This window comes from Acinonyx jubatus, chromosome A3, assembly GCF_027475565.1.
Source record: "Acinonyx jubatus isolate Ajub_Pintada_27869175 chromosome A3, VMU_Ajub_asm_v1.0, whole genome shotgun sequence".
NCBI lineage: Eukaryota > Metazoa > Chordata > Mammalia > Carnivora > Felidae > Acinonyx > Acinonyx jubatus.
In genome coordinates, this window is record NC_069388.1 from 100,461,930 (window position 1) to 100,486,971 (window position 25,042).

The following is a 25,042-nucleotide window of genomic DNA, read 5'->3' on the forward strand; positions in this document are numbered from 1 at the left end:
GCAAAGTCCCCAGTACATGACACCTTCCTGTAGCAACTGGCCTATTGAGTCTCCTATGTCTGTCACTAGACCCCAGATCAGCCTATTTGTCTCTACCAGCCTTTTTGCTTTGACTACCAGTAGATCCTAGCTCTTGACATTTGTGCTACCTTATCAGCCTACCTAACACATAAAGACACTCTCAAGTTCACACTATATAGTCTTCCAAGGGATTCTCACTGCACAGTGGGATATAAAGGTCATTATGATCTTGTCCTGAGTAGCTCCATGGCCATTCCCTCAAGAGTGTGGAATCATGAAGCACTCATACTCAAATGTGTAGTAGGTATGTCTGAGTCAAAACTAGGATTCAAAATCAATCTGTGGCTATGAAGAGGAGTTTCCCCAGGTATCCATTAGCATGAGTTGATTTCCATGCTCAAAGAAGAAAGTCCAGAGCCTATGACATCACCCCCATGCTCCTTATATAGGACTGGACCCACTTGGAAATCTTGAGGAGAGGATCTCAATGTCCTGCCATAAGGTACAAAGAAGCAAACATTCAGGACACATTGATATGGATACTTCATATACTAATGCAAATTCATTCAGGACCACAGCTAATAAGATGTGGAGCCTTTCAGATTCATTATTTCATCCTATAAATACATGGAGCTCCGTGTAGCCTAGGCACTTAGTCCACAGTGCCATTAGCTGAGGTGATGGGGGCTTTGGTGACACCAGATAACACAAGACCTCAACTTATGTCTCCCTAGAATGGAGGTGCATCCTTTACCACCGAGGTGGTGGGTGATCCTGAGAAGGGCCCCTGGGTCAAAATATGTGAAGGAAACCTCTTTCCCTGTAAAAAAAAGAACTCCATATGAATAAAATCTAGAGATATAGCCTTTCTTCTCTCTTCAAGTAGCCCGAACTGGATCTGAATTAGGATTTCATTCCCTTGTCCATCCATATCTATCCTTCACTAGTCAGGTCATGGTCTAACATAGTCCCCTCAGTTCCATAAATCTCTCCCAATTTATATAGCACAATTCCTATCACTCAGTTTGACTATTGTTCACATATTGCCAAGTTATTAAATGAAAGAGTCCTTGTTCTATACATCCTTGATGTTCAAAGTATGATCTGTGGACGAGCAGCATTGGCATCATCTGGCAGCTTGTCAGAAATGCAGAATCTCAGGCTTTATCCCAGACATATAGAATCAGGATCTGAAATAAAGGAGCCTTAAAGCCACGATATGTTCTGTGCTGCTATAGCATGCACCCATGCCATACTCTAGTCACACCAGCACGAGAGAGAGAGAGAGAGAGAGAGAGAGAGAGAGAGAGAGAGATCAGGACTCAGGGGCTGCCTAGGACTAGGCAAGCAAACCAGATCTAGATTCACCCAATCTCTGGAACCCATGAAGTAGATGGTCTTGGCACTGAACAAAGTGGGTGAAGGAAAGATATAAAGAAAAGAAGTAATTCCTGGAAGGCTGTGGCCATGAACATGCCCTCCTGAGGATTTTCACTTTGAGTGCTCACAGTTTGATTGAGCCAGGAACTCTCAAACTGCATTTGGTTTAATGTAGGCCAAATGCTTTCCACCAGAAACAAAAAGAGAAAACCCATCTAGAGGAGGGCAGAGCCACTTAAATAATTTTACAAAGGCAACAAGACACAAAGAGTTGAAGATCACCAGGCATATAAGTAAACAAGATCACAAGAACAAGAACCAAAAAAATAGACAAAGCAAGATAGTAGAAACATACACAGACATCTGGTTTTATAATTATTATACACAGAGCTTAAAACAACTATCCTAACCATATTTAAGAAGCAAATGACAAACATGGATGTTTTTCTAGAGTAGCAAACTATGAAAAGTGGCAGATTTGGAAGCATTAAACAGCATCTCTAGAACAATATAATACAACAAATAAAATTAAAATAAACCAAAATTTGTATTTGGCAACAGACAACACACAGCAGAGGAGAGAATTAGAGAGTAAAGCAAGCTGATGGTATAGGAATTTCTAGCACTCTTTGCCTCCCAGAAACATCAATTTGAACAATTATCCATACACAAAAATACCTTCACAAGAGTTAAGAATTTCAGGTGAGGGATGACAGCATCTGGGTGGAGCACAGAAATAAGAAAAGATACATTGAAAAAAGGGTAGGAAATATAATTTCCCATCACCCATCCCCCAAGCCAGAGTATCCCAGCATGGAGAGAGACATCCAGTTCACAGGAGAAGAGTGAAGTAAGGAACTGACTTCACAGCAGACTCCACCACCAGCCCACACCAGCACCAGACTGACTTCTGTGGCCTGAGACTCTTGGCCTACTCTGGCACCAGGCCAAGTTACCATGCCCCAGATTTCTGGTGGGCTCCAACAAACCCAGGCTACCTGTCCACTCCAGCACTGGGAAGACCCCCCACAAACCCAGGCTCCAGGCAACTTCCTGCAAATCCAGACTCCTGGCCCTCCCTAGTATCAGGCTCACTCTCATGGACCCAGGCTACCAGCCTGCCTCAGCACCCAGGCCAGCCTTCACAGACCTAGACCCCAAATAAGTTCCCATGGAAGGAGGGTCCTGGCCTGCCCCTGTGCCACGCTGCTACTGTTGGCCAAGGTCCAGGCAGTCTCCTGTGGATCCAGGCCACCTGTTCACCCTAGCACCAGGCCAGCCCCATTGCCTCAGGCTTTAGACAGGCTCCCCCCCATAAACCTACGCTCCACATGGGCTCCCATGGATGCAGGCTCCCAGCCCACTCCAGCACCAGGTTGGTCCCTAGAGCTCCAGTCTCCAGACATTTCCCTGGGCCCTAGCCTCCAAGCCAGCCCCCATGGGTTCGAGTGGTCCTTCATGGCCCCTGCAGCTACAGGCTACAGGCTGATTCCCATGGCCCCAGGCTCAGGCTTGCCCAACTGCTAGGGTGGCCTCCATGTCTCAGCTTCCAGGCCAGCTCCTATGGACCCAGACACCAGGCCCATCCACATAGACCCGGGTCCCAGGCCCACCACCACAGACAGGAACTGGGCCTGTCCCAGTGAACCCAGACACCAGACCGGCCCCTATGGACCCAAGCACCAGGTCTGCCCACCTGCTGATCCAGGCACCAGACCTGCCTGTCTGAGGACTTCAGAACAAGCCCACGCAGAATCTTTGGACAAGCTGCCTGGTATAGGGCTTTCCCTTCCAAAGCCAGCCTGCCAAGACTGAAAGAAGTGCCTACTTCCTTAAATGTACAGACACCAATAAAGGCCACAAGGATCACAAATAGTCAAGGAAACATGATATCGCCAAGGAAAGTTAATATAGTTCCAATGACTGACCCTAAAGAAATGGAGAAAAATGGTCTGACAAAGAACTCTGAATAACCCTCTTAAAGAAATTCAGTGAACTGCAAGAACACACAAGTAGACAACAAAACAAAATACAAAATGTCCCCAAAAAATGAAACAAAAAAACAATGTCCCAAAAGGACAATACACATAGATTCTTGGGCAGTGGTCAATGCCTGCTCACTGATCAGAAGACTAAAAGATAAAGAGATATAGAGTAAAGACATGTGGATGGACATATAGGAATGTGCACAAAATGCGAAGATGTTTGTATTTTTTTGTTAATGTCCGCCAGAAGGCATCAACCACAGAAGAGTCACTGGCTACCCAAGCAAATAAAATCACTCTGCTAGTTGACCTTAGCCAGGCTTTGTCTTCAGCTGCCCTGTGGGCATGTGAACAGTGGGAATGCATTCTATTCCCTAAGGTCATTAGTAAAATATTGATTCTTCAGCCCTGCTCTAAACCTACTAAGTAGGAATTATGCAGGGAATAGGTTTTAATTTACTGGGTCCAGAGTGAGCCCAAACACCTGAGCTTGTAGTTCAGACCCCGGATGATTCTGATATTACTTCAAGTTTGAGAAATATAGATACACAATATATTTCAGCACTTACACCATTACATAACAATGTTTAGGTGGCCAGGAATGTTCCACCCTGGGTGGGTCATCTGCTGACACCCTGCTAGACAGCCCCAATGATGGGAACAAGGGGGATCATACTTTATTCTGCTGTCTTGCTTTGGGTAATTGTTGCTAATTTCTCAAACAGTGCTTCATAACACCCCAACACCAGGAGATGGAAATTGAAATCAAGAGTATCACATTTCCAAACCTACTACTAATGGTCACTGCAAGTCGCTTCCACTCCATGTACCTCCCCCCGCATTCCTTACCCCTAAAAAGAAAAGGCTGAAGGAAAATGATATCATTCAGAGAAGTTATCCAAATTCTGAAAAAGGCGAAAGGATTATTGTGTGCCTTTCCAATGTCATACCAGAGCATTGTCTAACAGGACCACCCGAAGTTTATCTAACTCTCTATAAATATATTTTATTTGACTTACTACTTCTATTAACTTTAGCAAATAGATAAGGAGCACATGATTTTTGTATAGTAGGGATGCAAATGCCATCTGCCTGGTAAAAAAGATAATGTCTCAGGCACCTGGGTGGCTCAGTCAGTTGAGCATCCGTTTTTGGCTCAGGTCATGATCTCTCAGTTCGTGGGTTCAAACCCTGCATCAGGCTCTGTGCTGAGAGCTCAGAGCCTGGAGCCTGCTTCAGATTCTGTGTCTCCCTCTTTCTCTCTGCTCTTCTCCCACTTGTGCTCACTCTCTCTCATAATTAAATAAAACTTTTTTTAAAAAAAGAAAAGATAATGTCTAAAGTTGGTAATTCAAGAAATAGGAGTAAAACATATACCTAGACACGTGGAGGGAAAAGAGCTGAAAAAGACTTAGCAGTTGCCTCATGGAAATATGATCGGGGCAGGATATTGTTTTCAATCATAGACATGTATTGCTTTGGTAAGAATCTCCTTTTAAACAACTCTTTAAAGGCTGAGAAATAAAAAGTAATGTTTTATTGACATGAGGATCATTAATTATAGCCACTGTTCTCAGTGTCCCAGGGACAGCGTCTTTAGTACCTGTGCCCAATCGTTTGTGAGTTCAGGGACAGTATCTTCAAGTCCAGTTTCAGGAAGTGGTCTTTGCCCTTCAGCCATCCTGGTGCCGGAAGATACAAGCCCCAAAGCAGCTCAGCAGAAAAACATCCCACTCAACTGTTTTCACTACAATTGTGATTTTGGTGGCAAGGTTCTAAATTCCTTCCTGGAATCCAAAATCCCCTCTCTCAGTGTAATCTCTTAGATTACACCTTCTCAGGAGCTTCCCAGTGTAATCTGAAACCAGTCCTCATATGGGTAGGTCAGGATTGAGACCAAAGAAAGAAGTAATTCACCCCAGATCTGTAGGTGGCAAGTTTAATAAGCAAGGGAATTTATATATGATGCTTGTTTTGGGGCAGCTGTAAGATGAGTACATTTCCATACCCACCCACTAGAATATTAAAAATTTATATAGAAGCTTTAACTGGGTTCAGCCACAGGCACCGTCCAGATGTCTCAACATCACGTCACTACACTGCCTCAAGGCTATGTCCTTGGGGCAGCTTCTGGGAGCCAGGAAGGCACCCAGAGCACACACTGCAAGGACAGGAGAGGGGGTGAGGAGCCTCCAGCTGCCAGGGTCCAGCTCATGGGTTAGCTGGTGGTCACATCCTCTCAATGACCTCCCCCAACACAGGGCATCAAGCCCTTCATACCAAAGATGCAAAAGAACCAAATCCTTCAGTGAGTGTTGGCCTGGAGCTCACGGAACCCAAATGCAAGAGCACTGGATATTCAGATGTGTGAAAAACAGGTGTTCACCTGAAAACGAGGACGTTGCTACTCATAGGGTCCTTTCTATGATTTCATATGCTGTGGTCTTTCACAAACGTGATGGATAAGCGGGGGGGGGGGGTGTCTCTGGAGGTCTGCTCTCCAGGCTCCACAAGCTAGAGATTACTATGTTTTCATTTTGATTACACTCTAAATATGTTATCAGAACCTCTTCTGGACCATCAGGATAACCAGTTACATGACACCAGGACTCATATTTGAGCTTCTGTTTGAGCTCAAATCTGTGCTAAGTGACAATCCAAAGTGTCACAGCACCTGCATGCAGTTTTTGTGGTAAAGAGATGGGACAATGGAATCACCACACAGCCTGTAGGAGGATGGAGGTGCTCTAACACTCAGACGATAATCACGTCACAAGCAAATGTGTTATTGGATCCCAACTGGCAGATGTAACAACTGACAGTGTAACAATGTAAATGGTCAGATATAAGAAGCTATCACCATTTATGAGCAGTGAGTATAGTAGTAAATATTCAATAACCAATTCTCCTATTTAATATCCCAGAACTAATTACCTCAGTGCCCATTTTAATGCTGTTTTTTAATAAAACTGCAATGCTAAAACTATATTTAATTGAGGAAGAAAACTTCAAAGAATCAAGAGATGTTGCATTAAATCGGGCTTACTGATGGCTTACTGGCCTGCTTAGTAGAGTATGTGGTCTGATTGTCCAAAAGTAGGAAGAAAAAAAAAAAAGTAAGTGACTGGCGCTATTTTGGAAATTGTATTTAAGCAAACAGAACTTCCTGTGTCTGTAGTATCAGAGTCAAAATAAGAAATCTGTTATATACAAACCAGATGTAGCTACATCTTTCTACAATTGTACCCACAGTGATTTAATTTCATCAGGATACATCATCTGAAGCATGACCGGTGGGAAAGCTAGGCTCTCTGTTCCAAGAAAAGGCACCTTTGATGAAGTTTTGGGGTGATGGTGGGGATCGTGGGGTTCGTAGCTGACGGCCAAGAAAGAATTCTTGAAGACGTCTTTGGTGCAAAAAGGTGATATTAAAGCAGGTGGACAGGACCTGTGGGCAGGAAGAGCTGCACTGTGGTTGTGAACAGTGACTGGTTATACACTATGGCACTGGGGGAGGTAAAGACAAAAGGAAGGCCTCCAGAGGGACTTTGATATGCTAAAGAGGACTCCTAAGATACCTGAGGCCTTGCTATTATCAAGCTAAGGTTGGTTTTCCTCTAGTAAGGCATTAACATTAGGACGGTAGGGGGTTCCTGGAGAAACGTGGTACACTGTATTTGCCTCAAGCATTTGTCAATGGGCCGCAGGTTATACGGGCACTTAATTTTACCTGCCATTTCCTTCTTGCCTTTGTTCCCTATATCACTATGGAAGGGTGACGTTGGGGCTCCAGCAAACTGATTCTACAGGTTTCTGGAGATTAGGCTATTTTATAAGATTGACTTTTTCTTGAAATTTACTAAGATATTTGCGAACTGAGGGAGACTCTGGTCCTGCATGACTGTGATCTCTATCAGTTAGCTACTTGTTTATTTCCTCTCCTTTGTCCCTGGGCAGCCAGCAGTGCCTGAGGAATGTCCCACATATGCCACCTGGGGGAGTGGGGGCAGTGTGCTAGCTTGTAGTTTGCCCTGCCTTAGGCTCTGTCATCACCTTTACTGCTATTTTTAAAGAGATCTTGTGGATGCCTAAAAGGAAAAGTCTAGAAGAGGCAAAGAAATCAAGGCTGTGAGACTGTACAGAAAATAGTCATATAGTAGTGTTCTTTTACATGCATTATCTCCACGCTGGACTATCACCACTGATAGGGGTCCTTCTTTCCCCAGTGAAACCCCAGTGAGCTAGCCTCATTCAATTACTCTCGCTAATTTCAGTTTACTACGTTTTCTACTTCATTTTACAGCTTAGTTTTAGCTTTTCTGTTGTGTAAACACATGAAGTTTATATTTGGCTTTATGTTTACATATTAGAATTAGGAAAAAAATAGTTTAACTATTGTTAAGAATTATTTACCTTTAAACGTTCCTTAACCCTTAAAAGGATACATTATACAACGTGAAATATACTGGCAACATACAAAGCATATGGAAAATGTAATCTAAATAGGAAAGAAAACAAAACGAATCAGTTCCACACTAGTCACCAGATCATGAGCTCTGACGCTTCTCTGTATCCACCCACAGAGAAGGCACTAATGTCTTGGGGTCCAGACACCCTCGTACAGATGGCTGTGGGATGGACAACTTCAGCTTGAGAGGAGAACTTTACATGACCCCTCCCCCCATGTCTGAGCTCACATTCTATGCCTCGGCTGCCCTGAAGTCATTCACAAAGTGTGATGATAACAAGGTCCTGCCCACCTCTCAGCACTGACGTGAAATGACACGGAGAGAATATAAATGAAAGCATGCTGGGAACTAGGAAATTTAACAAAGGCCTCTGACCAAGCTGCCCCCTCCAGGCTGAGGTCAAGCATTGATACTTAAATTGAAGTTAACATTGTTCTTTCCCCCCAGGTCTGAAGTGAGGAAGAGGGGATGGCGGATCTCAGAGGAGGCGATGAACCAGCCAGGGAACGCCACGGACTCGAAGGTGGAGGTCCTGCCATCTTTTGAGTGGTAGAAGAGGAAGGGCTCCACGGGCGCGACTTCGTTGTACAGATCCAGTATCTCCTCCTCCTGAAACGTGACAGAGAACGCCCAGCAGGAGAAGCAGAGGCTGTTAGCGGTTCAGAGTTACTTGTGCACAATCAATAAATGTTCCAAAGTTAGAGAAAGCCTTATCCCTCTATTAAAACACATTTCAAAGGAGCAGCAGAGTGAGCATGGAATCTCACCTTCTCGGTCCCTTTCCTCAAATCCAGAGATGGAGTAGGAATGGCACAAAGAAAGGTTAATGAACAAGTGGGCACACTCCAATAATGCATTGGAACTCATCTCACACAAGAGGCTGATGGGGGGAAAAGAAGGAGCTGCAGATCTGCAGCAATAAACCAAGGACCTCCCCTACCAAAGCTGCAACAGTTGAGGGCCTCCACCTTGCAAAACCAGTCTTCTAACAAAAGTTCCAGTATTAGCCTCTGACCAGCTGCCAACACTCGAGGAATGTCAGTGCCACAAAAAAGACACAAGAGGGTCTAACAAACCAAAGGATTTGTATTTAAACAAACAAACAAACCAAGTAAATAGAGCAATCAGAAAATGCTTTCTATATCATATGTAGAAGTACATTTTGTGTATTTATATACTGTACATTGAAGTATTTTTAGCAAAATTATGCACACACAAGATCTCCAGAGAGACACTAGCCAGGGATGGTCCATAATTTGTCCACATTTGGACCTCCTCCCTATCTCATTACCATCTGAACTTAGAATATCCATCAATCATATAATTATTGCTAGACTTGTTCATCACTGTATATCCCAACACACAGAAATTCAATAGAGATGTGTTGGCTGTTTAATAAATAAAAAGACACTTGCTCATTTCAAACTCTGACACCACCTCCTCCATCTTCCTTTTCAACCTCCCGCCTGGGAAGGACTGGGCGGCAAGTCCCCAGCTGCCCTCCCCAGCTTACTGCTGTTCCTCTTCCGGCCATTCGTGTTTGCGTTCTCTCCGTCATTTCCATTAGCACATTCGCTGCCATTCTACTATCTTAAATAATGATCTCGCTTGCCCACCACCTTTCCCAACTCCCCCTTTGCAGAAAACTCTCTGTAACAGTTGTCTATATAGGCTGTCTCTAGTTTCTCTCCTCCTGTCCCACTCTTAAACCCCTCGGTCTGGGTGTTCACCTCCAGCACTGCAGCAACACTGCTGGCACCAGGGTCCCTAAGCACCCACATGTGGCAGAATGAAACAGTCAATTCTCAATCCATCGAAAACCACAGTAGACAAAATCGCAATAGAAGGGTGGCTTAGCAGACAGGACATAGGTGAAAACGTAATTCTCAGTCCTCTTTCATCACACCCAGCATTCACTCTGTCAGCAAGTCCTCTTGCCTCAATTTAAATAAAATATTTTCAGAGTCTGACTGGCTTCTGCCTGCCTCCACTGCTACCCACTTGCGTCCATCAAATCTCCCCTAGATCACCTCGAAGTCCCCCAACAGGACTTTTACCCTGGCCCCCGCCCCCCTCCCCCAGTCTGCTTTCAACTGGTAGCCAAAATAATTCTTTTCAAACCTATGTTCATGCATGGGACTCTTCTACTCAAAACATTCTAATAATGCCCCATCTTACTCAGATGGAAAGGCAAAGTCCTCACAAATGCCGGCAAGGCCCTTTGTGTCCTGCCTTTTTATCTCTCTGAACTCCTCCCCACTTAGTTCACTCCTGTCACACTGTTCTCTCCGCTAATTCTTGAACTTGCTCCCACTCACACCTGTTGGCTAACTCTCTTCTTGCCTTCTACTGTCTACTAAGATCTGATGATGCCGACTGCACTATTTTCTATGGCAGCCCAACTCCACCTGGGCTGGCACTGCCAGTCTCTTTAGCCTGTTCTAACTGTGCTTTCCCACGGGACATAACACCCTTAAAGACACCACAGACTTACCCATTACACTTACTGTCTACCACTTCTCTCCTCCCGCTAGAATCCATGCCCTCTGAGGGCAGGGCTCTGTGCCATTCTGGGCACCAATATATCTCAAATGGCCACAACGGTGCTGTGTCACTAAAAACCTACACATTTACTGAGCTAATTGGACTGGATGAAATGAAATTGAGTCGAACTAAATTGAAGTTTAAGGAACAAGAGGAAAGACTGAAATCTCAGAAAACTGAATAGGAGAATGAGGAAGCAGACAGGACAAACTTAAAATGTAATCATGACCTGGAAGATTAAACCAAGATATTCTCCCAGGGTGCAACAAGAAAAAAACAAAACAGTGAAAGGATAGAAAGTATGGAAAATAAGATGAGATACTGAAGAGAGATCTAGATGTTCCAATGACTAAGGAATAGGCATTCCAAAAGGAAGGAAAGAGAAGCCAGAATGAAGGAGAGAATATACTTGAAACAATGGTAGACAATATCTTAAAATACAAGAAAGACAAAGATCCTCAACTAGTGATGTGCAGGATAATGCAACTGCATGCAGATAACTCAAAAATATCTAGGAATAAATATGTTTAAGAACGGAGAATATTTCTTTTTTTACTTCTAAAACTAGATTATCTACCAAATAAATATCTCATAAAAGAAACTGGCCTTTTGGGGCACCTGGGTGGCTCAGTTGGTTGAGCATCTGGTCTGACTCTTGATTTTGGCTTAGGTCATGACCTCATGGCTCGTGAGGTGGAGAGCCCCATGTCAGGCTCCTCACTGCAGCATGGAGCATGCTTGGGATTCTCTCTCCCTCTCTCTCTCTGCCCTTCCCTGCTCTCTCTGAAAGAAAGGAAGAAAGAAAGAAAGAAAGAAAGAAAGAAAGAAAGAAAGAAAGAAAGAAAGAAAGAAAGGAAGGAAGAAGAAGGAAGGAAGGAAGGAAGGAAGGAAGGAAGGGAGGGAGGGAGGGAGGGAGAAAGGGAGGAAGGAAGGGAGAAAAGAAGGAAGGAAGGGAGGAAGGAAGAAAGAAACTGGTATTTTTTTTAATAACATTATTTTTCTTACTCACCTTCAGTTGCAATGTGGGCTGCCCTCCTATGTCCTCACAAGACAGACACATTTCTGGATTCTCTATTCCCATATAAATGGGAATCCCTCTGCCTTGCTCAAGATACTCTGGATACTTGCATGGGACAACAGTGACAGTGACTAAGAAGGACAAAAGGGAAGATAGTGTCAGTTTCCTCTTGAAATCAGGACGAGGCCAGCATCACCCAGGTGGGGCAGGAAGAAACCTTGAGTGCAATCCCTGCTACCCCAGGCCCACCAAAACGCCAACCACGACATTTGTTCGTTCATTCATTCACTCACACCATGCACCAGTCACTGCCCTAGGAAATGGAGCAAACATGAAGAGCTAAACAGATGGCAGCCCCTGCTGGACCACCTGGAGGTGGGAAACTCCAACCCCAAGCAGCCCCTCTGCTCCTTGAAGACTTCCGTCCATTAGCAAGTTTGGCCTCATGTGATGTTGAAACCTGCCTTCCCATGGTTACCCACCCATTGAGTCCTTTTAGGATACCCAGAAGTCAGGCAGAATAAGATACTTCTCTTCCATGTAACAGGCCATCAGGTCACTGAAAGCAGCTCTCCGGCTCCCCAGGACACCCCTTTCCAGGCAGGTGGGGGAGTCTCCCCCCTCCACGTGGACCCTTTTGTAAAGCTGCCTTTGAACACAAGGCCAGTGCCAGCATCCCATGTGTGCTAACATGACGCCTCCCTTGCCTCCAAGGCAGCAGCCACAGGATGACCACTCACCTGGAGTCACACTGTCAGTCCGTGGAACTGTCACAATGGTCTGATCCTGCAGGATCCACACCTGCTGATTCAAGTCAGAGACCTCCCCGGTCTGAGGTTTATTCACTACGGTTCAAATAGAAAAGAATAATGAGGAAACATTCTAATTAGGCCACTTTACTAGATGCTAGGCCCTTCGGGAAGGAAGACTCAGGGTTTACACACCAAAACTGGCAGCGATCTCGTGACCCTCAGCCCAGCCCTTCTTTCCAGGAAAGCTACAGGTGGTGGTGAGGAGGGCCAGGGCTGAAGCTGGTCTAAGAGGATAACCTGTCCCACAGTACAGTCAAGACCCACGTACTCCTTCTGATGCCTACTCTGTGCTTGGCTCAGTGCTGGGTCTAGAGCTAGAGCAGAGAATAAGCACCACTCCCCACCCCGTGGAAGCCCACCATCCAGTGGAAGATGGACAGCACCGGGTGGGAAGGGCCATGCACAAAGAGGGGCAGAGAATGCTGGGGCATCCAGAAGAGACAGGTGTGGGCACAGGCGTGGGTACAGAGCCCCATCTCAACATCACCTGCTGTATAGGGTTCTCCACAGAAAGGGACTCCTCGAATGCATGTCATAATGGGATTGTCTCCACACCTGCGGGGACAGCAATAGGAGACAGAAGGGTCGGTCAGGAGACATTCCTAAGACCTTGCCAGGACACTAGTTACTGAGGTCCCCATTCTGGATAGGGAGCTGGCCTGGAAGCCTGGCCTGACACAAAGCCCTAGTCAGAAAATCTGAGCCACCTCCTGAGACAAAACTTCAAGGTGGTGTCAGGGAGGGGGACATGGCGCAGAGTTTACTCCACCCAAAGATCCAGCCAGTGACAGAATCTCTCCCTAGAGGTCCTGAGCCAGGCGTGACTTTTGACCTTAAAAAGCCACCGCCACCTGATGCCCGCATCCCTCCTCCTTCGTCCCATCGGCAACTGCTTCTGTCTGGGAGCAGGGGGTGCGGCCCCAGGCCAGGGCATCTCTGCCAAGATCCTAGTAACTCCCGGAAACCACTGACCCCACGCTGGACTGAGCCCGGCATGGCCGCATCTCTTCCCTGAGCCCTAAAGCACAAAGAAGAGCTGGAGAACTTGCCAGCTATCAGCGGGCAAGGAAGGACCTTTATCGAAAGTGCAGGGGACTGAATCACAGCTCCAATAGCTCCCAAGAGCAGTGACCGAGACTGTCATTTATTTGGGAAGTATGGGGAGGTCCCACCTGGCTGGGTGGGGTGTGGCAATCATATGCCAGAAGATCCTGTGAGACTCAGATGAAGAAATCACAGCATCAGCATGAGTGTGACCAGCCTGAGCTCCTTGAGAAGGAGGCACCGAGCCACACCTACGGGGAAATAGAGTTGATGACAGACCCCAGGCTGCTCAGCAAGGGGAGACTGCGGGACTTCCCCGGAGCTCAATTCTCCTGCCTTGTCACTTGGGCTACACCTGGAATGCCAGGCCCTCCACAAGGCAAGTCCATCTGCTGGGGCAATCAAGCTTGCCCTTTACAGTTCCACTAAGGGAGTCTTGTGATTGCAAAATTAGCTGTGTGCTTTAGTCAGGGTTCCCACATGGCATTCCCACTCATCCAACCATGCCTGAACCACCTCAGGCCACCCCTGAAAGAAAGGTTAAGCTGAAAGCCTACTATACTCTTTCAGCCCCTCAGAGATGCACCTCATCCCCTTGGGAAGCCACAGGTACTGAGTGGTGCACCCATAACTGATGCAAACCTGGTCTCTGGTGCCCCCAAAATGCAATGGACCCAGAACTGCCTAAGGACTAAAATGGTTGGCACTGATTTCTCTAAAAACAGAGCCCCAGAACCCAACTTCTCTCCCACCCTCTCTGTTCTAGTAATGCAGGACATTTGTAGGTTCTCAACTAATGGTAACAGTTACTATTATTATTATTTTTTTGTATCATGTTTTTTTATGCCTCCACTCCCACCTCCACACCCCATCTGCTGAGATCAAGCATGAAAACCTTCTGAGGCACAAGTTAACTTGACTGAGGTGAATTTCAAAAGACAGACTGGAATCAACTTCATATTTAACTGCCTAGCTACAGGGAGGTTGGGGGAAGGGCTAAAATAGAACCTCCTAGGCAAGCACTTCCATGAGCCCCTTTTCCCAACCCTGAAAGGAATCTTCTTGCTCAACCTCTCATACTTTTCACCCCCATCTCCCTGTTAGCCTTGGATGAACATGGTCCTTTCCTGTGGAGACATCAAACCCATCATTTTTGGCTTCCAGTTTATCTGTCACCCCAGGAGACAGTGTGAAAATGAATTCAGGCACACTGGTGTTCAAAGCCAGGCTCAGCCAGGGTCACCTCTCTTGGGTCCCCTCTGTCCAATTGAAGAGCCTCTCCATTACGCATCAGTCAACAGACCTTTCTTGGGAGGCTCCCCATAAAATGGCATCTAAATAGTCCTATCATCTGGCCCCCAAATTCTTTAGGCTTCTGTTTCAATCAGGATCTAGTGTGGAAATCAGAACCCACACCAGGAATTTCAAACAAAGGGAATTGTTTAGAAAACATGTCAGAAGGCTAAAGAGTAACAAGGAAGTACTAAGGGATCCCAGATAGTTAATTGCAGGAAAGAAACCAGAGAGAACAAAAAAGCCTAGGAGCTCAAAGGAAGGAACTTGTAGGACGGATGCCCAGACCTCAGGAGGAGACCTTCTGCCAAACTGATGCTCAGACCTCTGAAAAGAGAGTATAATCGGTTGGGTGCATGAACCACAAATGTGGAGAGGAGGCATGAGCCCAAGAGATGCTCAGAGGTCCCAAGCGACACAACCCAGAAAGCTGTATTTTCAGTGATTCAAAAGCCATTGGATCTAGCTTGAATTTTCCATGCCCAGAAGGAGGGTGTAAAAATCTATGTTTTATGATGACATGTGTCCTCTTTATTCCACTTGATCCTGACCTTTCCCTCACTTCCCAATATTCAGAGAATCCAGTACTTTCCAGAGTTCCCAGCAATCAGTATCCATTCTGAAGTTCCCCGTTTAAACTTTAGTGTGAATGAGTATAAGAGAAATTAGAATAGGAGTGATGGTGATAATAGGGAAGAACTGAACCACTGGGGTACATAATTGAGGAGCAGACAGCCCATCTACTGAAGAAATGGACCAGAACTTTTGTCTTAGAGGCATGGATAATAAAATTACATGTTACCCTAGCTGTATTTGAGAGGACTATCAATATTTATGCTGGTTATAAAAAGTAAAGAATGTGATTCTGCTATGTAAACATAACCCAGCTTGCCAGGTTCTTTCTATTAATGTTTTGTTGTCACTTACAACAATGAAATATGCACACCATTAAGCGTGGCTTGAATTGAATTCAAGTAAGTACTCGTAAAGCCAAAGATCCTAGACATGAAAATAATTTTATGAGCTCACTAAGTCCAGATTCCAATTTTTAAGCTCTAAGATATTATCATCCACGCTTGTTTGCTAACAAGCCCCACTAGTTTGCTCACTTAACATGCCCATGATCTTTTTTGTATCTTAAATTTCACATATGGTAAAGTTATATGATATTTGTCTTTCTCTAATTTTGCTTAGCACAATATACTCTAGTTCTATCCATGTTGTTGCAAATGGCAATATTTCATTCTTTTTGATTGCTGAGTAATATCCCAGTGTGTGTGTGTGTGTGTGTGTCTGTGTGTCTGTGTGTATGTCTGTGTATATATATATATACACACATACCACATCTTTGTTGTTAACTTTATTTTTTATTTTTTAAAATTTATACCCAAATTAGTTAGCATATAGTGAAGCAATGATTTCAGGAGTAGATTCCTTAGTGCCCTTTACCCATTTAGCCCATCCCCCCTCCCACAACCCCTCCAGCAACCCTCTGTTTGTTCTCCATATTTATGAGTCTCTTCTGATTTGTCCCCCTCCCTGTTTTTATATTATTTTTATTTCCCTTCCCTTATGTTCATCTGTTTTAAAGTCCTCATATGAGTGAAGTCATATGACATGTCTTTCTCTGACTAATTTCACTTAGCATAATACCCTCTAGTTCCATCCACGTAGTTGCAAATGGCAAGATTTCATTCTTTTTTATTGCTGAGTAAGACTCCATTGTGTGTGTGTATATATATATATATATATATATATATATATATATATATACTACATCTTCTTTATCCATTCATCCATCGAGAGACATTTGGGCTCTTTCCATACTTTAGCTATTATTGATAGTGCTGCTATAAACATGGAGGTGCATGTGTCCCTTCGAAACAGCACACCTGTATTCCGTGGATAAATGCCTAGTAGTGCCATTGCTGGGTTGTAGGGTAGTTCTATTTTTAGTTTTTTGAGGACCCTCCATACTGTTTTCCAGAGTGGCTGCACCAGCTTGCATTGCCACCAACAATGCAGAGAGATCCTCTTTCTCCGCATCTTTGCTAACATCTGTTGTTGCCTGAGTTGTTAATGTTAGCCATTCTGACAGGTGTAAAGTGGTATCTCATTGTGGTTTTGATTTGTATTTCCCTGATGATGAGTGATGTTGAGCATTTTTTCATGTGTCGGTTGGCCATCTGGATGTCTACTTTGGAGAAGTGTCTATTCATGTCTTTTGCCCATTTCTTCATTGGATTATTTGGTTTTTGGGTGTTGAGTTTGATAAGTTCTTTGTAGATTTTGGATACTAACCCTTTATCTGATATGTCATTTGCAAATATCTTCTCCCATTCTGTCGGTTGCCTTTTAGCTTTGCTGATTATTTCCTTCACTGTGCAGAAGCTTTTTATTTTGATGAGGTCCCAGTACTTCATTTTTGCTTTTATTTCCCTTGCCTCCAGAGACATATTGAGTAAGAAGTTGCTGTGGGCAAGATCAAAGAGGTTTTTGCCTGCTTTCTCCTTGAGGATTTTGATGGCTTCCTGTCTTACATTGAGGTCTTTCATCCATTTTGAGTTTATTTTTGTGTATGGTGTAAGAAAGTGGTCCAGGTTCATTCTTCTGCATGTCGTTGTCCAGTTTTCCCAGCATCACTTGCTGAAGAGACTGCCTTTATTCCATTGGATATTATTTCCTGCTTTGTCAAAGATTAGTTGGCCATACGTTTGTGGGTCCATTTCTGGGTTCTCTATTCTATTCCATTGATCTGAGTGTCTGTTCTTGTGCCAGTACCATACTGTGTTGATGATTACAGCTTTGTAGTATAGCTTGAAGTCTGGGATTGTGATGCCTCCTGCTTTGGTTTTCTTTTTCAAGATTGCTCTGGCTATTTGGGGTCTTTTCTGGTTCCATACAAATTTTAGGATTATTTGTTCTAGCTCTGTGAAGAATGCTGGTGTTACTTGATAGGGATTGCATTGAATATGTAGATTGCTTTGGGTAGTATCGACATTTTAACAATATTTGTTCTTCCTATCCAGGAGCATGGAATCCTTTTCCATTTCTTTGTGTCTTCTTCAATTTCTTTCATAAGCTTTCTATAGTTTTCAGTGTATAGATTTTTCACCTCTTTGGTTAGATTTATTCCTATGTATTTTATGGTTTTTGGTGCAACTGTAAATGGGATTGATTCCTTGATTTCTCTGTCACTTCATTGTTGGTGTATAGCAATGCAACTGATTTCTGTGCATTGATTTTATATCCTGCAACTTTGCTGAATTCATGAATCAGTTCTAGCAGTTTTTTGGTGGAATCTTTTGGGTTTCCCATATAGAGTATCATGTCATCTGTGAAGAGTGAAAGTTTGACCTCCTCCCACATCTTCTTTATCCATTCATCCATCAATGGGCATTTGGGCTCTTTCCATACTTTGGCTATTGTCAATAGCACTGCTATTGGGTGCATGTGCCCCTTTGAAACAGCACACCTGTATCCTTTGGACAAGTACCTAGGAGTGCAATTGCTGGGTTCTAGGATAGTTCTATTTTTAATTTTTTGAGAAACCTCCATACTGTTTTCCAGAGTGGCTGCACCAGCTTGCATTCCCACCAGCAGTGCAAAAGTGTTACTCTTTCTCCACATCCTCGCCAACATCTGTTGTTGCCTGAGTTATTAATGTTAACCATTCTGACAGGTATGAGGTGGTATCTCATTGTGGTTTTGATTTGTATTTCCCTGATGCTGTGTGATGTTCAGCATCTTTTCATGTGTCTGTTAGGCATCTGGATGTCTTCTTTGTAAAAGTGTGTATTCATGTCTTTTACCCATTTCTTTACAGGATTATTTGTTTTTGGGGTGTTGAGTTTGATAAGTTCTTTATAGATTTTGGATACTAACCCTTTATCTGATATGTCATTTGCAAATATCTTCTCCCATTCCAATGGTTTCCTCTTAGTTTTGCTGATTGTCTCCTTCACTGTGCAGAAGCTTTTTATCTTGATGAGGTCCCAATAGTTCATTGTTGCTTTTGTTTCCCTTGCCTCCGGAGACGTGTTGAGTAAGAAGTTGCTGCAGCCAAGGTCAAAGAGATTTCTGCATGCTTTCTCCTCTAGGATTTTGATGTCTCACATTTTGAATTTATTTTTGTATATGGTATAAGAAAGTGGTCCAGTTCTGCATGTTGCTGTCCAGTTATCCCAACACCATTTGCTGAAGAGACTGTCTTTATTCCATTGGCTATTCTTTCCTCCTTTGTCAAAGATTAGTTGGCCATACGTTTGTGGGTTCATTTCTGGGTTCCCTATTCTTTTTTTTTTTTTTTCAACGTTTATTTATTTTTGGGACAGAGAGAGACAGAGCATGAATGGGGGAGGGGCAGAGAGAGAGGGAGACACAGAATCGGAAACAGGCTCCAGGCTCTGAGCCATCAGCCCAGAGCCTGACGCAGGGCTCGAACTCCCGGACCGCGAGATCATGACCTGGCTGAAGTCGGACGCTTAACCAACTGCGCCACCCAGGCGCCCCCTGGGTTCCCTATTCTGTTCCATTGATCTGAGTGTCTGTTTTTGTGCTAGTACCATACTGTCTTGATGATTATAGCTTTGTAATACATCTTGAAGTCCAGAATTGTGATGCCTCCAGTCTTGGTTCTCTTTTTCAGGATTGCTTTGGCTATTCAGGGTCTTTTATGGTTCCATACAAATTTTAGGATTGTTTGTTCTAGCTCTGTGAAGAATGTTGGTGTTATTTTGATAGGATTGCATTTAATATGTAGATTGCTTTGGGTAGTATAGATATTTTAACAATATTTGTTCTTCCAATCTGAGCATGAAATCTTTTTCCATTTTTTGTGTGTCTTCTTCAACTTCTTTCATAAGCTTTCTATACTTTTCAGTATAGATTTTTCACCTCTTTGGTTAGGTTTATTCCTAGGTATTTTATGGTTTTTGGTGCAATTGTAAATGGGATCAATTCCTTGATTTCTCTTTCTGCTGTTTCCTTATTGGTGTATAGAAATGCAACCGATTTTTGTGCACTGATTTTATATCCTGCGGCTTTGCTGAATTCATGGATCAGTTCTAGCAGTTTTTTGGTGGAATTTAAGATACAAAACAGATGAACAATGGGAAGGGAAGCAAAAATGATACAAAAACAGGGAGGGGAACAAAACATAAGAGACTCTTAAATACAGAGAACAAACTGAGGGTTGTTGGAGGGGTTTTGGGTGGGGAGGTAGGCTAAATGGGCAAGAGACATTAAGGAGGACACTTGTTGGGATCAGCACCGGGTATTATATGTAGGGGATGAATCACTGGAATCTACTCCTGAAATCATTATTGCATTATATGCTAAATAACTTGGATGTAAATTTATAAACAAACAAACAAACATGCCCATGATCTTGATAAGTGGAGGGAACATCAATGGACACCAGGTAGGGTGAGAGAGCTTGGTCATTCAACATCACTAGAATCTCTATAATCTGTTCATAGATGCACAATCTCCATAAAAACTTATTCATGTAGCCAAGCTAACATGAATAAAGCAGAAGGAACCAAGAAGTGGTAGAAAGTAGAGGTTACCTGGCCCCCACAGTTGACAAATACACAGAATCAAATTAGTAGTAGAACTGGGCTTGGAATCTATAACTCCCAACTCCTCAATGCAGGGCTTCCTGCTGCCGTGCTCATCAGTTCCCTTGGGACCCCTGAAAAGACTAGGGCCACTGTAGCTTACATCCCATCAAGGGCTACTAACAAGCAAGCTTGGCAGTCTGGTTTGGGCCCTGCTACTGGAAAAGAACTGGCACTAACCTTGGTCAAACTAATGGGGCAACATGATGTGTACCATGCACCACAGAGAACAGCACAGGCCATTTGTACTTGAGTAGATTTAGGAAAATGGGAAAATGCCAAGGAAATTCCCAGGGCGACCTCTGCAGTACAGCTTTTACCAAACGTGGGTGGGATGATATAGTTGAACTTGCCCAAACCTCTGCTCCTCTAAGCAGCCCAAGCCCATTGTCTAAGACTTACTTCCCTGTGGGCTGATCCATCATCACACCTTCCTGAAGCTGGGTCCTCTGTGAAAACCCAGACTTTAGGTTGTGGGTCAACAGTTTCCTCTCCTTCGTGTGAAAATGAAAGACAAATTAGCAAAAATTACCTCCACACACCTCACCAAATAATAAATAGAAAATAAATAGAAATATTAAAGGCATCAAGACAAAAGAGCCCAACTCTAAAGGACCAACATCAAGGTATATTTCTCTGAATTTAAAACATCTATTGATCAAATTGTACATTCATGTGCAACCACAAAATAAGAAACAAACACTCAAAGCCTCATCAGACAGCTTGCGGTAAAACACTGAAGGAAAAGTTTAGGTTAAATGTCTAAAGTTTGAAATTCCTGGACAAAGAGCCAAGTGACAGAGAACTTTTAGCCCAATGATCCACATCACACAAAATGCAACAGTCTTGAAACAAAAGATGGTAAATTGAACATCACCAAAATTTTAGAATTTTGGACAAACCTGACAAAACACATAGGTGAAAGTTAAAAGAAAAAGTATGTGGGAGAAAATATGTACAATGCATCCAATAAGCTAATACCTAATATTCAAAGTTTTTAAATAGTTCCTACTAATCAATTTTAAAATGCAAGTAATTTTATAGGAAAATAAACTACAGATGTAAAAAGCATTTCACTGAGAAGAAAATATAAATATCCAACAAATAAATGTAATTATAGTTAACCACACTAGTAATTAGCAAAATGAGAATCAAAGCAACAATGAGATTCCATTTCCACCCAACAGGAAGGCACAAATTAAAAAGGTGGTAGGTGGGGCACCAGGGTGGCTCAGAGTTAAGCGTCTGATTGTTGATTTTGGCTCAGGTAATGATCTCATGGTTGGTGGGATCGAGCCTCGCATCAGGCTCTGGACTGACGGCACAGAGCCTGTTTGGAATTCTCTCTCTGTCTCTCTCTCTCTGTCTCTATTTCTGACTCTTTCCTACTCACACATGTGCACTCTGTCTCTCCTCTCTCTCTCTTTCTCTCTCTTTCAGGATAAATAAATAAACTTTTTTTTTTTTTTTTTTAAAGATGGCAATGGCGGTGAAGAAACAGATTCACTCACTGTATGGATGAATGTGAGAATTAACACAGCCTTTTTGGAAGGCAATTTTGCAGGAGCTATGAAAAAAATAAATGTGTGTACCCCTTGACTCCTCAATTCTACTCACAAGAACCAATCAGTTAAATTTACTTTCAGCTTAAAAAGCTGGAAAAATCCAATTCAAAGTAATCAAAATATTTACTCGATCCCGTCATTGGCAGTCTAGAAGTAGTACAGGATCAGAATGGCTGATACGATAATTCCACAATGTCAGCAAGGATCAGCATGTATTTAGTTCTCTCTGAACTGACGTTCATTACTAAGGCCAGGTTCCCTCATGTCTGTAAGATAATTTTCTGTGAGAATCATAACTGTATGCTCAGTCATTTACATCTTTTCAAGAGAGAGAACGTCTCTCCCACATCAAAGTCTTTCAAGTCCGTTTGGGCGAACTTGGGAGGCATGCTGTGCCAATCAGGTCCTAACAAGAAACATATGACACATTCAGAATTTGGCAATTTGAGTTAAATGTAATAAAGGAGCTATTTATAAAGATATGGGCAGAGTATAGGGAAATCCCAAAGCATAGCGCCCAACCCCAGGGCTAGTAACGATAGGATACACCCCTTCCTCCCCATAGGCCTGAATGGACAAGAGGAGGAAAAGGTTACCAGAACCCACAGAGAGAGCTTTGTGGAAATGACAACATAATAGGAGCCATGACCCTCCTCAAGAAAAATAGACTGGGGTGACCCCAGATAGAAGGAATCAGGAATACCCTGATCTCACTCTCTTCCCACCCTCCAATTTCTTTCCAGTGGATCTTGAAGGGTCACTGGAAGTTATCCAGCATAGTCTAAGCCTTTTGCCCCTCAGGTCCACGCTCTTCCTCCATGGGTGAGAACTCTCTGTTCCCTATCCCAAGAAAAATATAAAAAAATATTAGCTTCTGAATGATCACAAGTTAGGTCAATGTGGTCATAATCCCAACTGAAACTTTTTACTCACGTGCGGTGGTTGGAGGAAAAGGCAGGAGTGAGGAGGAAACAGTTAAGCAGTTAATTGAGAGACTACTTGATTCTATAGCTCCTCACAAGGTCTCTAGTTTGATAACCATGGCTGCCTTCTTCCACTAACTATCACATGTTCCCCTTGTCTCTACGGGTACCTCAGCCTGATGCTCTTCTTCTTCACCTGGAGTGGGAATCACATCTTTGCTTCTGTGTCCTTGGTGCTTTTCTTTATTGGGTGCTACAGTTTTCAATTGTCCGAAACTACTGGGCAGAGAAGTAATAAGACCTGCTCTAAGGAATCCCTTGGGTTCCAGACACAGTCCTATTTACCTCCACTGAGTAGCAACAACCTAGTTTTCCCTGAATAGTCAGCATCAATCACCCCGAGCAGTAAGATCCCTCCTTTCTACCTGTTTATTCACTGACATGAGGGGCCAGATGGCTATCAGGCATCCCAACCTCCAATTCCTCAGATCCTGACTATATTCCCTAAGGGAAGCATTTCTTTCATTCCTGGGCATTAGAACCTCCTCTCCATGGAGGCTTAGGTCCCAGACGAAGAAGAAAAAGCTCCTACAGTATGTCATTTGGTTTAACAGTAAGAGGAGCTCTCTCCCCCATTACATCCTTTGGTTCTTGAACCTCTGCATTTCCGTCATGAGGAAGATAGCAACATTTACAAACCAGTGGTTTAAGGAATACACTGCTTGCAGCAAGACAGAACTCTCAGAGTGTTGTATTTTAGCCGGCACCACATTTGACTCTTCAAAAGACCATCCCACTATTCTATCAAGAGAGCTGCATATGGCAAAGCTAATGAATTATTATTACCTGAGTGTGAGTTGTTGCCATAATTTCTTTACTGAAAAATGTAACTCCTAGTCAGAAGCGATACTGTATGGGACATAGATAAAGTCATTCAGTAAGTCTACGAATGGCGTTCCTGGCAAAAGTACTATGAGTTGAGAAGACAAACCAATACACAAAATGTATAGGTATCCAAGAAGAAAGCTTTGACTTCATAATGGAAGAGTCCAGTATAAACAATCTGCCAATAGGGAACTGGGTGGTTTCACCAGGAAATGGCGCCATACCAGGGGTTTTCTGTTGATCTATGCTGATGGTGGTTTGGGCACTGTGCAGTGGCAATAACCAAATCCAACTTGTTGAAAGGAAATCAACCTGCTGAGTCCAGGCATAACCTCCATATCTGCCACCATGGTCACTTTGTACATGGACCCACTGAGTAGGCAAGTGCCTGGGGGAAGATTGACATCCACAGGGTGGGACACCTTGACCTCTCATTTATTGACAGCATCCTCTCCAGTAGATTCCCTTTGGTAGGCCCTTGTTTGGAACACAAATATCTTCACATTCCATGTCCGTTCTGAGAAGTTCATCTGCATGCCACTCTCCACACCTCCTTGCAGCCAGTTTTCTAATCGTTTTCTTGCCAAGTCCCTGCCCAGCTAGCCAACTCATTAGCCCACAGATTGATGTAGATCTGTATCATAGATCTCCTCCGACATGAAATGAATAACCAAATATGCCATCTCAATTTCTGCCCAGTGGGAGGATTTCCCTTCATCATTATTTTTCAGGGCAACTTGAAGGGGCTATCGTGAAATGACAATAGCCCCCTATTTCCGGCTGGGGCCAGCATACTATGCAGACCCATACATACATCCAATCAGGCCTACAGTTTTTCTCCTTGATGTTTAGATCTCCCCCATAAGATTCTGCTGTGAACTAAGAAATAGTTGGAAAAGCTGAAGGAGCAAATACTGTGGGAGTCTGAGCTACCAGTTTATGAAGTTTACTTCTGCCTTTCAGATATGCCTGGGCCTGGTCTCCTATGTACTATTGTTCTTTAAATAGAATATCCCTGTGCCTGTCCAATTTTATGGTTTGGCCGATCAGGTCATTCCAAGCTCATGGTGGGCAGTTAAGTTGGATAGTCATTTCATGTCTCAGTTAGGAATTCAGACTCTGTAATGAACAAACAGCAATTCAGGAGCTGATTTTCAGCAAAGCAGAAGAGGACTTGGCCTTACTCTAAAACCCCAGGGATGCTCCCTGTCATCCTTGAGCCTGGGGCTTGTAAGAGCTCCATGCAGCACCTGTATCTGCCACAAACACTTCTAAAACCAGTGGGTCTGTTATTTTTTTTTTTTTTTTTTAGGCTTATTTTACTTATTTGGGGGGGGTGGTGGAGAAAGAACACACAGGAGGGACAGAGGGAAAGGGATAGAGAGAGGACAATACCAAGCAGGTTCCACACTGTCAGTGCAGAGCCCAATGGGGGGGCTCAAACCATGAACCATGAGATCATGACCTGAGCCAAAATCAAGA

At 43.6% G+C, this 25,042-nt stretch overlaps 1 protein-coding gene across 6 annotated transcripts in view; it reads right to left on the minus strand.

Moving 5' to 3' along the window:
• Positions 1-8,247: 8,247 nt before the first annotated feature.
• LOC106978165 (interleukin-36 gamma) overlaps positions 8,248-25,042 on the minus strand; it is a 174,937-nt gene continuing 158,142 nt past the window's right edge. For 4 of the 6 annotated variants that reach the window (XM_027033753.2, XM_053200914.1, XM_053200913.1 and 1 more), the window contains 4 exons: positions 12,717-12,784; positions 12,158-12,262; positions 11,409-11,548; positions 8,248-8,464 (listed from right to left, as the gene is read on the minus strand). In XM_027033753.2, coding sequence (XP_026889554.1) covers positions 8,255-8,464; positions 11,409-11,548; positions 12,158-12,262; positions 12,717-12,765 — 504 coding nt within the window. In that variant the 5' untranslated portion in view covers positions 12,766-12,784 and the 3' untranslated portion in view covers positions 8,248-8,254. The remainder of the gene's footprint in view (positions 8,465-11,408; positions 11,549-12,157; positions 12,263-12,716; positions 12,785-25,042) is intronic. The other 2 variants (XM_053200912.1, XM_027033751.2) reach the window with 1 other exon arrangement.